The 12,456-nt window shown below is 46.8% G+C and overlaps 1 protein-coding gene across 1 annotated transcript in view; it reads right to left on the reverse strand.

The window, feature by feature from the left end:
• Window positions 1-536: 536 nt before the first annotated feature.
• Window positions 537-12,456, reverse strand: part of PYD2 (pyrimidine 2) — a 112,364-nt gene continuing 100,444 nt past the window's right edge. The window contains exons 10-13 of the mRNA XM_087395715.1: window positions 3,096-3,136; window positions 1,656-1,708; window positions 1,307-1,463; window positions 537-982 (exon numbers count right to left, since the gene is read on the reverse strand). Coding sequence (XP_087251841.1) covers window positions 788-982; window positions 1,307-1,463; window positions 1,656-1,708; window positions 3,096-3,136 — 446 coding nt within the window. The 3' untranslated portion in view covers window positions 537-787. The remainder of the gene's footprint in view (window positions 983-1,306; window positions 1,464-1,655; window positions 1,709-3,095; window positions 3,137-12,456) is intronic.

Raw genomic sequence — 12,456 nt, forward strand, 5'->3', positions numbered from 1 at the left:
CCGCAATTAGGATATCCAAATACAGTTAGTAGTTAGTGGTTGGAGATCTTTTCTTATATATCTTGGAAGTCATATTGTACTTTTTGGAAAGCTTTTCAATAAGATTGTTGTTATTGATCTAGCAGGACATTGTTCACACCCTCGTGGCCACTTCGGGTGGTATTCAGGACTCCTCATGGGTAGCAATGGTGGCCAAGGGAGCTTCTTTCATAGGAGCATGGGACCATGGTCTATTCTTCACGTATACCTCCACAGGTCCTTCATGGCATTTCCACCCTCCGGGTTTGTTAGGACTTAAATGCTCGTACTTAATTAGAATTTCACTTTCTTGCCCAAAAGAAAAGAAAAGAAATAATATTGCTAGTGAAGACAGTAAGCAAGAGGCCAATGGGGAGACAGAATGCAAGCTTGTAAGCAATCCAGCTGCCAGCATCAGCCCCAATAGAATGAACTTGTCTTATATAAAAAATAAACATGCTGAAAATCACCCATCCAACATCCAGGAATTAGAATCACATATTGTGGATAGAAAGAAATTGATACAAAGAAAACTTCAATGGATCATTCCTCCATTGATTTGCTGTAAGAAACATAGGTATTCATAAAGATAAATTATTTAACAATGCAGCTCTTATCAGCATCTTTTTCCCAGAACTACAATTTTAAGAGATTAAACCAGATTTTGATCCTATCCTTAAATAGGGTATAGAACAGAACCCTGCTGAATGTCCAGTTTGATATACCTTTCCTTGAGCCATCCACATTTTGAATGGTACCAAAATTCGTTCTAGGATATACCAACTCTGTCTTTGTGATATGAAGCTCTAAGGGGAGACAGATAGGCTGAATCAATTGTGTTTAAACCACTAAATAAGGGACCGAAAGGTGGCAGAGATATGTATCTTCCAGAGCCTTGTTTGACATTCAGCCTCCCTTTCTCCCAAACAACTCTTCCTCTACTAATTGTCACTTCAATCTTTCCCTGTGGTCATCATCCATATAAGTTCATGGTTGAGCATAATTGATGGAAGTCTCAAGAATGATCTAGTCATGCTTTCTCTCAATGCATGCATACATCACATGCAAGTGCGGACAGGAAAATGTACATGTACACAAGAAATGCGCATATGCATGCATACATGTAACACGGAAGACTGCATATCACAAATTGGTCTGCATAGAGTGAAGGCACATATTTTAACGTAAAGTAAAATGCAAAAGCGTTCTATGTGTACATTTAGACTCAGAGAGGGAGAGGGAGCCATTTCCAGTGGTTTATAGGATTTGAAAAATAGGGGAGACTCACCTTTATGTGCCAGCCTTCATAAATATTTGTATCAATCCTAGAATGGTGAGTCTTGGCACTTATTGTGAAAGTTTCATTGGGGTTCAGAATAATGATATCTGCATCTGAGCCAGGAATTATAGCTCCCTTCCTTGGATAGATATTGAATATTTGGGCACTGCAGGCACCCAGTTGCAAATTATTGTATTTAGCATTGTTTATCCTAAGCTTACAAAATTCAAAATTCAATTTGTTGAAAGAAAATATCTGGGCATAAGAGAGATTAAGTATATAAAACAAACCAAAATTCTGAGAATTTGTAACCTCGAAGAGTTGACTGAAGATAACTAATATGAAAAGGACCACTCACCAACTCGTGCTTGTTATTCGCACATAATCCATCGGGGTTATCTTTCCAGAATTCTAGAAAGAAAAGGCAAGTCATCAGGAAAAGCACAAATTACACACACTTTTTTTGTGTGTAAAATAACCTTTCATTAGGAATAATACACACAGACACACAAACAGTTTGAAACCTTCGTATGATGTAGCTCTATTCATAATACGCATTAACCTTTCATTATGAAGAATACACACACACACACATACAGTTTGAAACCATCATATGAGGTAGCTCTATTCATAACCATCACCTTCTTCACCTTGTCTTCCATCTTACCAATGCTCTATGACAGGTCACTTCTGTTCCCTGACTCACATCTACAAGAGGTCTTTAGGTCATCCCTTGTACAAGGCACTATCAACTCCGGCTCTTTAGCTCCTGCCCAACCTGCTCATCCTCATCATATGAGAATGCATTCTCTAGAGATAAGGTGTCTTCTCAACCTTTAATGTGACCACTCACCTGTATACGGATGACTAAAAAGACCTCTTATGCAGGGCATTAGCATTGATGGAGATTTTGCCTCCACATCCTCCTTTGAGGAAGAGGAAGAGGAGTCTTGATTTACAAATTTTCAGTTTTGATTCAGAACTCTGACATGATATATTAGAATGTCATACAATACATTAGGTGCCGTACGTAATATATTTTGGGTACCACATGTAATGCATGTCACACGATACATCATATACCTTTGTAATACTAGAATATATCCAATCATACAAATTTAGATCTTTTGTTGTTCACACGATACATCATACATGATAGGTTAGGTAATACTACCAAACCACACAAAAACAAAACAAAAACAAATCCCTAAACTATTGCACTGAACGAAGTCACCAAAAGCTTGCTCTCTTGTCTTTTTTTACCCTTTTTTGGGTATGTGTGTACATACACACTTGTGAGAGAAAGGAGGGGGGCTTGTGAGAGGGAAAGATGGTCTAAGAGAGAAAAGAAGGGGATGAAGTAGGCAAAAGGGCGAGGAGGCTTGTGAGGGAGCTGGTGAAGGAGAGCTTTTTGTAAGCAATGAAGACGAGGCCTTTCTTTTGGGCCTGGAGGGGGAGAGATGAGGAGAGAGTGGTTTCCAGGCATCCTAAAGCAATGGCTATAGACATGAGAGATGAACCAAACTAGACCTTGCGTGAAAGGAGGCTACGGGAGAAAGGAGTGGAATCAAAGGAGGGGGTGATAGAATCTTGTGAGGAATTGGATTAAGGAGAGGAGTTTGTGAGAGATTCTTCCCCCCAACACACACACATACTCAAATACACCCTTGTAGTACACAACACAAAACACTTATAAATGCCATACTAAAGGAGAGAATGAATAAAGTTCGTTTCACAAAAATAATTAAAAAGTAAGCCCTGGGGAAATCAAAAATATTTAGTCTGTTACATATCTTACCACCATTATATCCCACAAAATATGCATCCGTTCTTCAATACCTGCAATGCCAAATATTACAAAACATCAAAATCAATATTTTTTTTTTCAGAAAAGAGATTTCTATTAAGTATGAACAAAACCCACAGAGCAAGCTCAAAGTGGAAATAAGATCATGCAGCACATGAGAAAAAGCACTCCTCAAAGCAACCAAGGTTTAGGCTGAAAATGCCATCTCAACCCTGTAGGAGTCTCAGAGAAGAAGGGGGAGCCCTCCATTCCCTAAAGAACGCAGCCCTCCAAGTAGAAGCTGCCTGAGAAGACCCCTACATGTTTGCCCAGATGGCCATCAGTGTATGTATAGTGTCTATCCATATACTGGCCAAAGTGTGAGAAGGGTGAACCTAGGTGGCATTCTTAGGAAATAAACAATGAAACTTAGCTAACAAATGTAAAGAAGGTAGCATGTCTCAATCGATACTTTATGGATTCCATCTCATAGTGCAAAAGATTTTGTGACAAGATAAGTGTCACAAACTGAGGAAAGAGAGAACTTCGCAAGTGTGTTATAATTACATTTGTGAGAAGATATGAGTCACAAACCGAGGAAAGAGAGAACTTCGCGAGTGTGATATAATTACACAAGAAATGTTGGGAGTACATGGAGATATACATGTTAAGACTCTTGCTTTCTAGCCAAGAAGATATGCAAAGTTCTGCCTCAAGAAAGGTTGCTAGTGTTAGGAAATGGAGTCAAGATGAGTTAGTTTGGTGTGTTCTAGTGTGAGTTCCAGTCTAGTGTGTCCTATGGATACCACGTGTCACATTGGGAGTTATCCCATATGCATTGGTGTTCATATGTGTGTGTGTGTGCTCTATATAAGAGCTGTACTTGTCTAGTGTCAAATCAATCAAGTATCAAGCCTACAATCTCTTTGGTCTATATGTGAGTACTTTCATTTTGTTCATTGCTCTTGCTATTTCATTTCCATTTCATTATGTCTCTCTTTGAGTATCATTATCTCTCTCCCTAGTCTACCCTCTCTCTCTTCCTCTCCACCATGCACCTTCATGTGGTATCAGAGCCTCCTTTCCTACCTTTCCCTTCTCCATGCTCAATCTAGAGGATGAGGGAAGCCCACAAATGGAAGCCATCCTCTCCTCCATATTTGAGCTCCCTTCCACTCCTTTCTCCCCATCTTGTTCTCTTCTCCTACCGCCTCACCTTTGGAAGCTATGGATCTTGGTTTGTTGCCCACATGAAAAGGAGTAACTCGGTCCATTCTTGTAGGAATTTGTGAGCGTCTTCATAGAGGAAAAAGACAGCCCGTTTTTTGCTCACAAATAGCTCGTTTTTGCCGTTTTGGGGGGCATTTTTATAAAGGAAATAGTTGCGTACTATTGGGGAGATGTTTCTACTACTGGTCACCCTAACGACCTCATTTGGAGCCCATTTTTGAATAAATGACCTATTTGAAGAGAGCTTTTGTCATCTGATAGCTATAGCCCATGATGAGTCATGTCTCTCAAAGAAGACCTAAGGCCCCGAAAGGAAAAGCCAAGCAACTGAGCCCCAAGTCATGAAGAAGGGGAAAGTTCAAGGAGCAAAAAAAACTAAAATCCTAGCAACCACCTTCCATATAACCCTTGCCTATTTGCAATCCCATAGACAATACTGAATAGTTTCCATAGCAGCACGGCAACAGGGACATGTAGGGTCAGTCCCTAACCTAAATCTCCACACGTTCACTTCAATCCCACCATGAATAGAAAGCCAAAACAAAAGAGTAATATTTATATTCCTGTGGGATTTCCATAGTCTTCTCCAAAAGTTTTTATGCAGATTAGCAGAAATGTGAAAGGCATCCCAATGAAGCGTTCTGGAGGGCCTCCAACCTCTACAACTGAGCTGAAATCTAACGGCATTGTTGATCGTGTAATGAAAGAAGGAAAGGCTCTTCTCTTGGTGCCCTTTGTCAATCCACTCCCACTCTCCGGGTCCCATTGCAAGCACTTGATGGGGACACCTCCATAAAGCCATAATCTCCATGATCCCAGAGAAATGAGAAGAGAGTCACGATTTAGGTACCACTTAAAGTAAGAACCGATCTCCACATAGCCTAAAATTTTGACCGGCTGAAATGCTCTCTCTAGCAAGATGTCATCTAAAGATCTTGATAGCCTGCCTCCCAATGCACATTAAAAACTAGGGCATCCTCATGTACATCTTGAACTGCAATAACCTGAAGTAGAATGCCCGTACTCAAGAATGCAGCCATCCAGGTGGAGCAAGTGATTGGCATGTCATCTGTCTCAACCCAATCCACTAGCAAGGCTGCATCGATCTGCTGAATTCTGCCTGCACTCCCTCTAAGATGACTAACCATCTGAGCTTTCCTATCCTCTGGAAGCTTTTTGCAAGCTTTCCAGGCACCTACAGTGGAACAGGTCCCCTCTCCCAACTGGACCACTGCATGTAGTGAGAGGCACCCAATGGTCTACCATGCTCATCCAATATTCTATCATTCCACATGATTGTTGCCTATCAATCTCTTCATGAGAGGAAGGGGAAACCCTCCGAAGAGTAATCCTGAAGCTAGCCCATGCTTTCCGGATAGCAACCATGAGAGGGGAGGAATTAGATCTGAGATGGGCTGAAGTAAAGATCCATCTAGTACTATCCATTCAGTCTCCTCCCGAAGGTGGTGTGTATGACTTAATGCTGCGAATAAAAAAGTCTTTCCATGGCTCCTGCCCAAACATAAGTCTCCTCACAACCATCTTGCCGAGCAAGGCCTTGCACTGTAAATCTAAATCTATTACATTAAGACCCCCTTCCAAAGTAGGGAGAATGACATTCTCCCAAGCCATTCTGGCTCTAACATCCTCTATGCCATCAAGTCCACTCCATATAAAATTTCTTATCGGCCTCTTAAGCTGAGTGATGCAATCCCTTGAATGGCACCATCAAAAACAAATAAACCATGTGGTGGCCAAAGGTATCCTGGTTCACCACCACTACTCTAGAGGCAAGGTTAAGCTTGGTAGAGCCCCAAAAAAGGAGCTTTCTCCTTATACTCCCCAACACTGGAGCAAGCTGTTGTGTCAGAGAGATGCCCAAACCAACCTGGAAATCTGATATAAACACCCCTTCCAATTCAAGTTAATCCTATGTCACTTCCCCACCGAGAGTGTCCTCGTCAATGATCCAAAAGCCATTGGATTTGTGCCAATTAATTTGCGCCCCCACAACAGTGTAAAATATATCCAAACAAGTTAGGCTGCTGCTCCTCCCCGTTCCCCTGCTGCTCCCCCTCCCTCAGCCCGTCCCTCCCTCTCTCCCCTCAGCCTGTCCCTCGCCCCCTCCCTGCTGCTCCGCCCCCTCCCCCTTCCTGCTGCTCCGCCCCCTCGCCCTGCCTGTCCCTCGTCCCCTCCCCCTGCCTTTCCGCCCCCTCCCCTGTTCCGCCCCCTCTCCCTACTTCTGCCCCCTCCCCCTGCCTTTCCGCCCCCTCCCCCTGTTCCGCCCCCTCCCCCTGCTTGCCCTTCGCCTCCCCCCTGCTGTTCCGCCCCCTCCCTGCTGTTCCGCCCCCTCCCTGCCTGCTCTCCCTCCCCCTCTCTTCCTCTCAGCCCTCTCCCTACCTCTCAGCCTGCTCCCCCCCGCCTCCTCCCTACTTCTCCGCCCCCTCCCCCCCCCCCCTCTCCTCCCCTTCCCTTCTCTCCTTCCTCTCCCTCTCCTTCTTCTCCACTCCCTCTCAGCCCTCCCCTCCAGCGCCCCCTCCCTCCCTCTCAACTTGCCCCTTTCCCCTCTCAACCCCTCTCCTCCTTCCCTCCCCTTCCTTGCCTCCTTTCCCCTCCTTCTGCCCCCTTTTCTCCCGCAGCTTTTTTGGAACGGAAGGAGCCTTTAATTTGTTAGAGTCAGCCTCCTCACCTTGATTGGCGATGGATACTCCGTCAGCCAATCCTACTCCACCTCCACCAGCCGTGAAAACTCTCACTTTCTCTAAAGACGAGTTGCAACAGCTCAAGAAGGATGTAGAGATTGAATGCTCTACCACGTTGCTAGCACGCATCTTCGGGTCTCACCCCTCCAGATCCCAAGCCAGAGACTGGATGCTTGCGGCTCTCCCCCCAGACCTCACTCCACGATTGTTAGATGTCCGTCTTCTGGGACGAGGTTTTTTCCAGGTTGTTTTTGACAGTCCAGAGGCTGCGAGCACTGTGCTCAAGGCTGAGTTTTTACACCTGGGACACAGGAGATCTTCTTTGAAGCCTTTCACATTGGTTTCGACCCAGTAGAGGCAGATAAGAAAATCCTCTCGCTCTTCATCAGGTTCCCCGGGCTTCCCCAGGTTTACCATCGACTTCTTTCTGTTATTGGGGAGCATTCAGGCAGGACAGTGAGGATTTGTAGGACCTCGGGACACTTTGCCAGGGATTGCCCCAGGAAGAAGAAAAGGCCCAAGAAGCCCTCTGGTACAGCTACCGCCCCAGGGCATCGACAGGGGGGACAGGGAGGTGGTTCAGACCCAGCACTTGCCCCTCGACCTCGACAGAGGGGTGGTACAGGTCCAGCTCCTGCTCCTCGTCCTTCGCTTGGCGGTCCTCCTCAGTTAGGTGGTGGTACAGGTCCAGCACCTATTCCTCGACCTCGACAGGGGGGTGGTACAGGTCCTTCACCTGCTCCTCGACCCCACCTCCCTCAGGCACACGCGACGCTCTACAGTGGGTTCCAGTACGTGCGCAGGTCCCTCCTTCAGTTCACGAGGGTACCTTAGTAGACTCTGCTTCACCTCGAGCTGTCCCTCCTGTCTCACCATGCACACTCCGAGACGTTGAAGCTTCGACCTCCTCCCCAGTTGCAGCTTCTTCCTTAGATCCAACAGTGCCAGATGCTCCTCTTGAGATAGGAGAGATCTCCGCGGCTGGGCAGACACAGGATAGAGAGCATTCCTCACTTCCTCCCTTGGATAGGGGAAAGGGGATAGCTTACACTATTGATCCTCTTCCCTCACAAGGGATCCTTCGCACTCCGGTGTCTGGCTTGCTCTACAGGAACTCGTTTTCAGCCTTGGCAGAGAGTTCAGATTTCCCAGAGGAGGAGTTTGTGCCCGCTACTTTTGGGGAGCCAGTGGTCGGGTTTCCTATTGACAGGGCTTCTTCTTCAGGTGCCAGGATTCTTTCCCCTGTTGATTTTCCACCACTTGGTTCCATCCCTCCCTCCTCGAGCAAGAGGTCTTCCCCTGTTGAGGGGTTTGTTTCCGCCACTAGGTCGGGTAAGGTGTTCCACTCTACATCCTGCCGTCGATGAGGATTATCAGTTGGAACATACAGGGCCTAGGTGGCGTCCCACATCGCCGCCATAGATAGCTGATCCGGGATCAGCTTCATCCAGGTGTTACTGGGGGTTCCATTGATATATTATTTATTCAAGAGCACAAGCTGGATTATAGAGATTGTGCCAAGTCAGGCGAGTTGCTTTCTGGCCATACTCTTTGGTCGCCTGCCTTGGGCACCAGGGGAGGCACTTCTATTTCAGTTTCGCAGTCGGTGCTGGGCACGGAGTCATTATCCCCTCTAGAGCTCAGTGGATTATTCTTTTGATTGGAGGGCGTAAGGTTGGCTTCCTTAACCTATATGCCTCCAACATTAGAGGGAAACATGTCCTTATGTGGAAGACTTTGCTCTCCTGGGCCCCCATTGTGGATTCATGGGTGATTGGAGGTGACTTTAACATGGTCGAGTTACCGTCAGACAAAAAAGGGGGTAGAGAAGGCGGACTTCACTCTTTGGAGAGAGCAGCTTGGGATGCCTTCCTTTTCCATTTCTGTGGCAGAGATACTTGGTGTGATGATGCCTTTCTTATTCAGCCACAGTCCCTCCTGTTCTCTTGGTCGAATAGGAGACAACAGATGCCTATTCATGCATGCATTGACAGATTTAATGTAGATGACTGGGCACTAGACAGAGGTGGATCGGTATGCATTGCTGCGGGGGTTTCCACTTCAGACCACTTCCCTGTTGTGCTGGCTATCTCAGAGCCTCACTTGAGAAGCCGGTCTGCCAGCATCACGATTCCAGATGCCTTTTACACAGAGGAGGACCTTACAGAGGCAGCCCTACAGATATGGTTTGCTCATGTCCACGGTGGGCAGCCACATCCATCACATGTAGCCGCTGCCCTTTCTGGTATTAGCGACTTCTACTGCTCAGTTGCTTGTACCAGGAGACGAGATATTCTCAGACGTGAGATTGGTGTTCGCCAGCAGTTGGCAGCTTTGCAGAGGGAAGAGCAGAAACTGCCTTCAGATGCTTGGATTCAGGAGCGCCTTGCTGCAGCAAGGGCTCATCTGCAGTTATTGCTTGATCAGAGAGCAGAGTATGCCTTTCATGCACCGGAGTCCTTCTAGATTCAGATGGGTGGTAGAGTCAATAAACACTTTTTCTCTACTCTTGGCCCTAGACATAGTAGAGAGAGTGTATCCCAGCTTATTGACTCACATGGGGTTTTACAGACAGAGCCTGATGACGTCTTACGCATAGCTTCAGATTTCTATGCCACCCTCCTTACTGCTGATCCTGAGACACACGATAGAGAGGATGCTAGACATGCTATTTGGCAGAGTATCCTTGTGTTGGTGAATCCGGATATGCATGTTCTACTCGACGCACATTTCACCAATACAGAGTTCAGGACTGCACTTTCAGCCCTTCACAAGGGCAAGTGCCCAGGTTTAGATGGCCTCACCCCGTCTTTTTTCATTGCATTTTGGGATATGATTGGAGACTATATTACTTCAGCCATGCAGGCCATTTGGGACTCTGGCGAGATGCCTGGGTCGCTTACAGAGGGTCTCATCCACCTTATCCCAAAAGGAGGTAGCAGAAATTTATTGTCCCAGTGGAGGCCTATCACACTTCTGGGGACTTGTTACAAGATTCTGGCCAAGGCTATCAGCCTCCGATTGCAGCCACTTCTCCCTGATCTTATTCATGACACTCAGACGGGTTTTGTGCATGGCAGAAGTATTTTTTATAACATTTTTTCTTTCTGGGAAGCTTCAGAGTGGGCCATGCAGAGTGGCCAGAATCTTGCCATTCTACTATTGGATTTTGAAAAAGCTTATGACAGAGTAGATTGGAGTTTTTTGGAGGGCACCCTTCTACGCTTTGGATTCACTGATGTTTGTATCAGAGGTGTTTCCTCTTTCTACACATCAGGCCATAGCCAGGTACTTATGGGTGGGGTAAAGGGTGAGAGATTTCAGATTTCGAGATCAGTCCGTCAGGGATGCCCCCTTGCTCCTTTCCTTTTTTTGTTCGTGGCCGAAGCTATGAGTATCTATGTTAGATCTCAAGCTGACATCTTTGGGCTGAGACTTCCCATCAGAAGAGAAGAGGAGCTACTTGACAATGAGTTGGCTGACGACACAGCGATTTATTTGGATGCCTCTCCACAGACGCTCACTTCTTTCAGGACAGCATTGGATTTATTTTGCTTGGCGGCAGGGGCGCAGATAAATTGGCATAAATCCAATGGCTTTTGGATCAGTGATGAGGACACTCCAGTTTGGGGGCTTGACATAGGGTTCACTTGGGTTCAGAGGGGTGTGCCTATCAGGTATTTGGGCTGCCAGGTCGGCTTGGGTATTTCTACCACGCAGCAGTTTGCTCCCGTGTTGGAGAGCATCAGAAGGAAGCTTCTCTTTTGGAGCTCATCCAAGCTGGATCTTGCCTCTAGAGTTGTGGTGGTCAATCAGGTCCTCTTGGCCACAGCCTGGTTTATATGTTCATGTTGGTGCCGTTCTAGGGACTGCATCATTCAGCTCAGAAGACCGATCAGGAACTTTCTCTGGAGTGGGCTTGATGGCACAGCAGATGCCTTAGCCAGGGTGGCTTGGGAGACCCTCATCCTCCCTACACAGGATGGGGGTCTCAATATTATTGATCCACATTTACAGTGCAGAGCTTTACTTTGCAAGATGGTGGTGCGAGGACTTATGCCAGGACAGGAACCGTGGAAGGACTTTCTTATCAGCAGCATACACAGGTGCACACCTTCCTCAGGAGGAGACTGGATGAACAGTGTTAGATGGATCTTCACCACAGCACACCTCAGGTCACCTTCGTCCCCTCTCATGGTTGCCATTCTGAAAGCTTGGGCCAGTTTCAGAAGCTCTCTTCGGAGGATTCCTCCTTCCTCCCGGGAAGAGATTGATAGGCAGCCCATCATGTGGAACGACAGTATTTTAGATGATCTTGGCAGGCCACTGGGTGCCTCACTCTACATGCAGTGGGCCAGGTGGGAGAGGGGACCTGCTTCTTCTTTGGGATCTTGGAAAGCTTTCCGTAGGCTTCCAGAGGAAACCAAATCAAGGTTGACAGGACATCTCAGAGGGAGTGCAGGGAGGATCTTGCAGATTGAGGCAGCCCTTCCAGAGGCTTGGATAGACACAGATGATTTGCCACTCACTTCCTCCACTTGGGCAGGTACTTTCTCGAGAGGCGGGGTTCCGCTTGAGGTCTTAGCTTTCCGAGATGCACAGGAGGATGCTTTGGTTTTTACTGTCCAGGATGGTGGCAGATTGCTCAGGTCCACAGAGGACATCTTGCTTGAGTCTGCTTTTCAGCCTATCAGGGTTGTAGGTCTTTTGATGCAGGGATCAGATTCAGAGTGGTTCTTAGACCTTGACCCCCAGCTACTCTCCACCGGGTCTTGGAGGCTCTGGCTCTATGGAGGAGTTCCCATCAGGTATTTACAGTGGGACCCCGGAGAGTGGGAGTGGATTGACGCGGGGCATCGAGAGAAGAGCATCCCCTTCTTTCGTTACACGGTCAGTAATGCCAGGAGATTTCAGCTCAGTAGTAGAGGTTGGAGACCCTCCAGAGTTCCTCATTGGGAGACTTTTGGTATTACTGCGGATCAGCAGAGGTACTTCTGGAGGAGGCTCTGGAAATCCCACAGGAATAGAAAGATCACTATCTTCTTTTGGCTTTCTATCCATGGAGGGATTGCAGTGAACCTTTGGAGGTCCAGATTCGGAGCCGACCCTACTTGCCCTCGTTGCCTTTCTGCTTCGGAGTCTATTCAGCATTGCTTATGGGATTGCAGACAGGCGAGATTGATTTGGATGGGGATAGCCAGGATCTTCAGTCACTTTGCCCATTCCCCACTTTTTATGACTTGGGGCTCGGTGGCTTGGCTTTCTCTTACAGGACCTCAGGTTTTCTATGAGGGAGTTGACTCCTCTCGGGCCATTTCGGTTCGACGTCATCGGGTTGAGTTCTGTTCGTTGGATGTGGTACCACACCATCCTTTTACAGATGTACATGCCTCTGTGGATACTTCTTGGGAGATTCTAGCGAGCATAGCAGCCTGGCATAT

This window comes from Dipteris shenzhenensis, chromosome 24 (assembly GCF_047967505.1).
Source record: "Dipteris shenzhenensis isolate YYH24624 ecotype China chromosome 24, Dip_SZ_1.0, whole genome shotgun sequence".
Lineage (NCBI taxonomy): Eukaryota > Viridiplantae > Streptophyta > Polypodiopsida > Gleicheniales > Dipteridaceae > Dipteris > Dipteris shenzhenensis.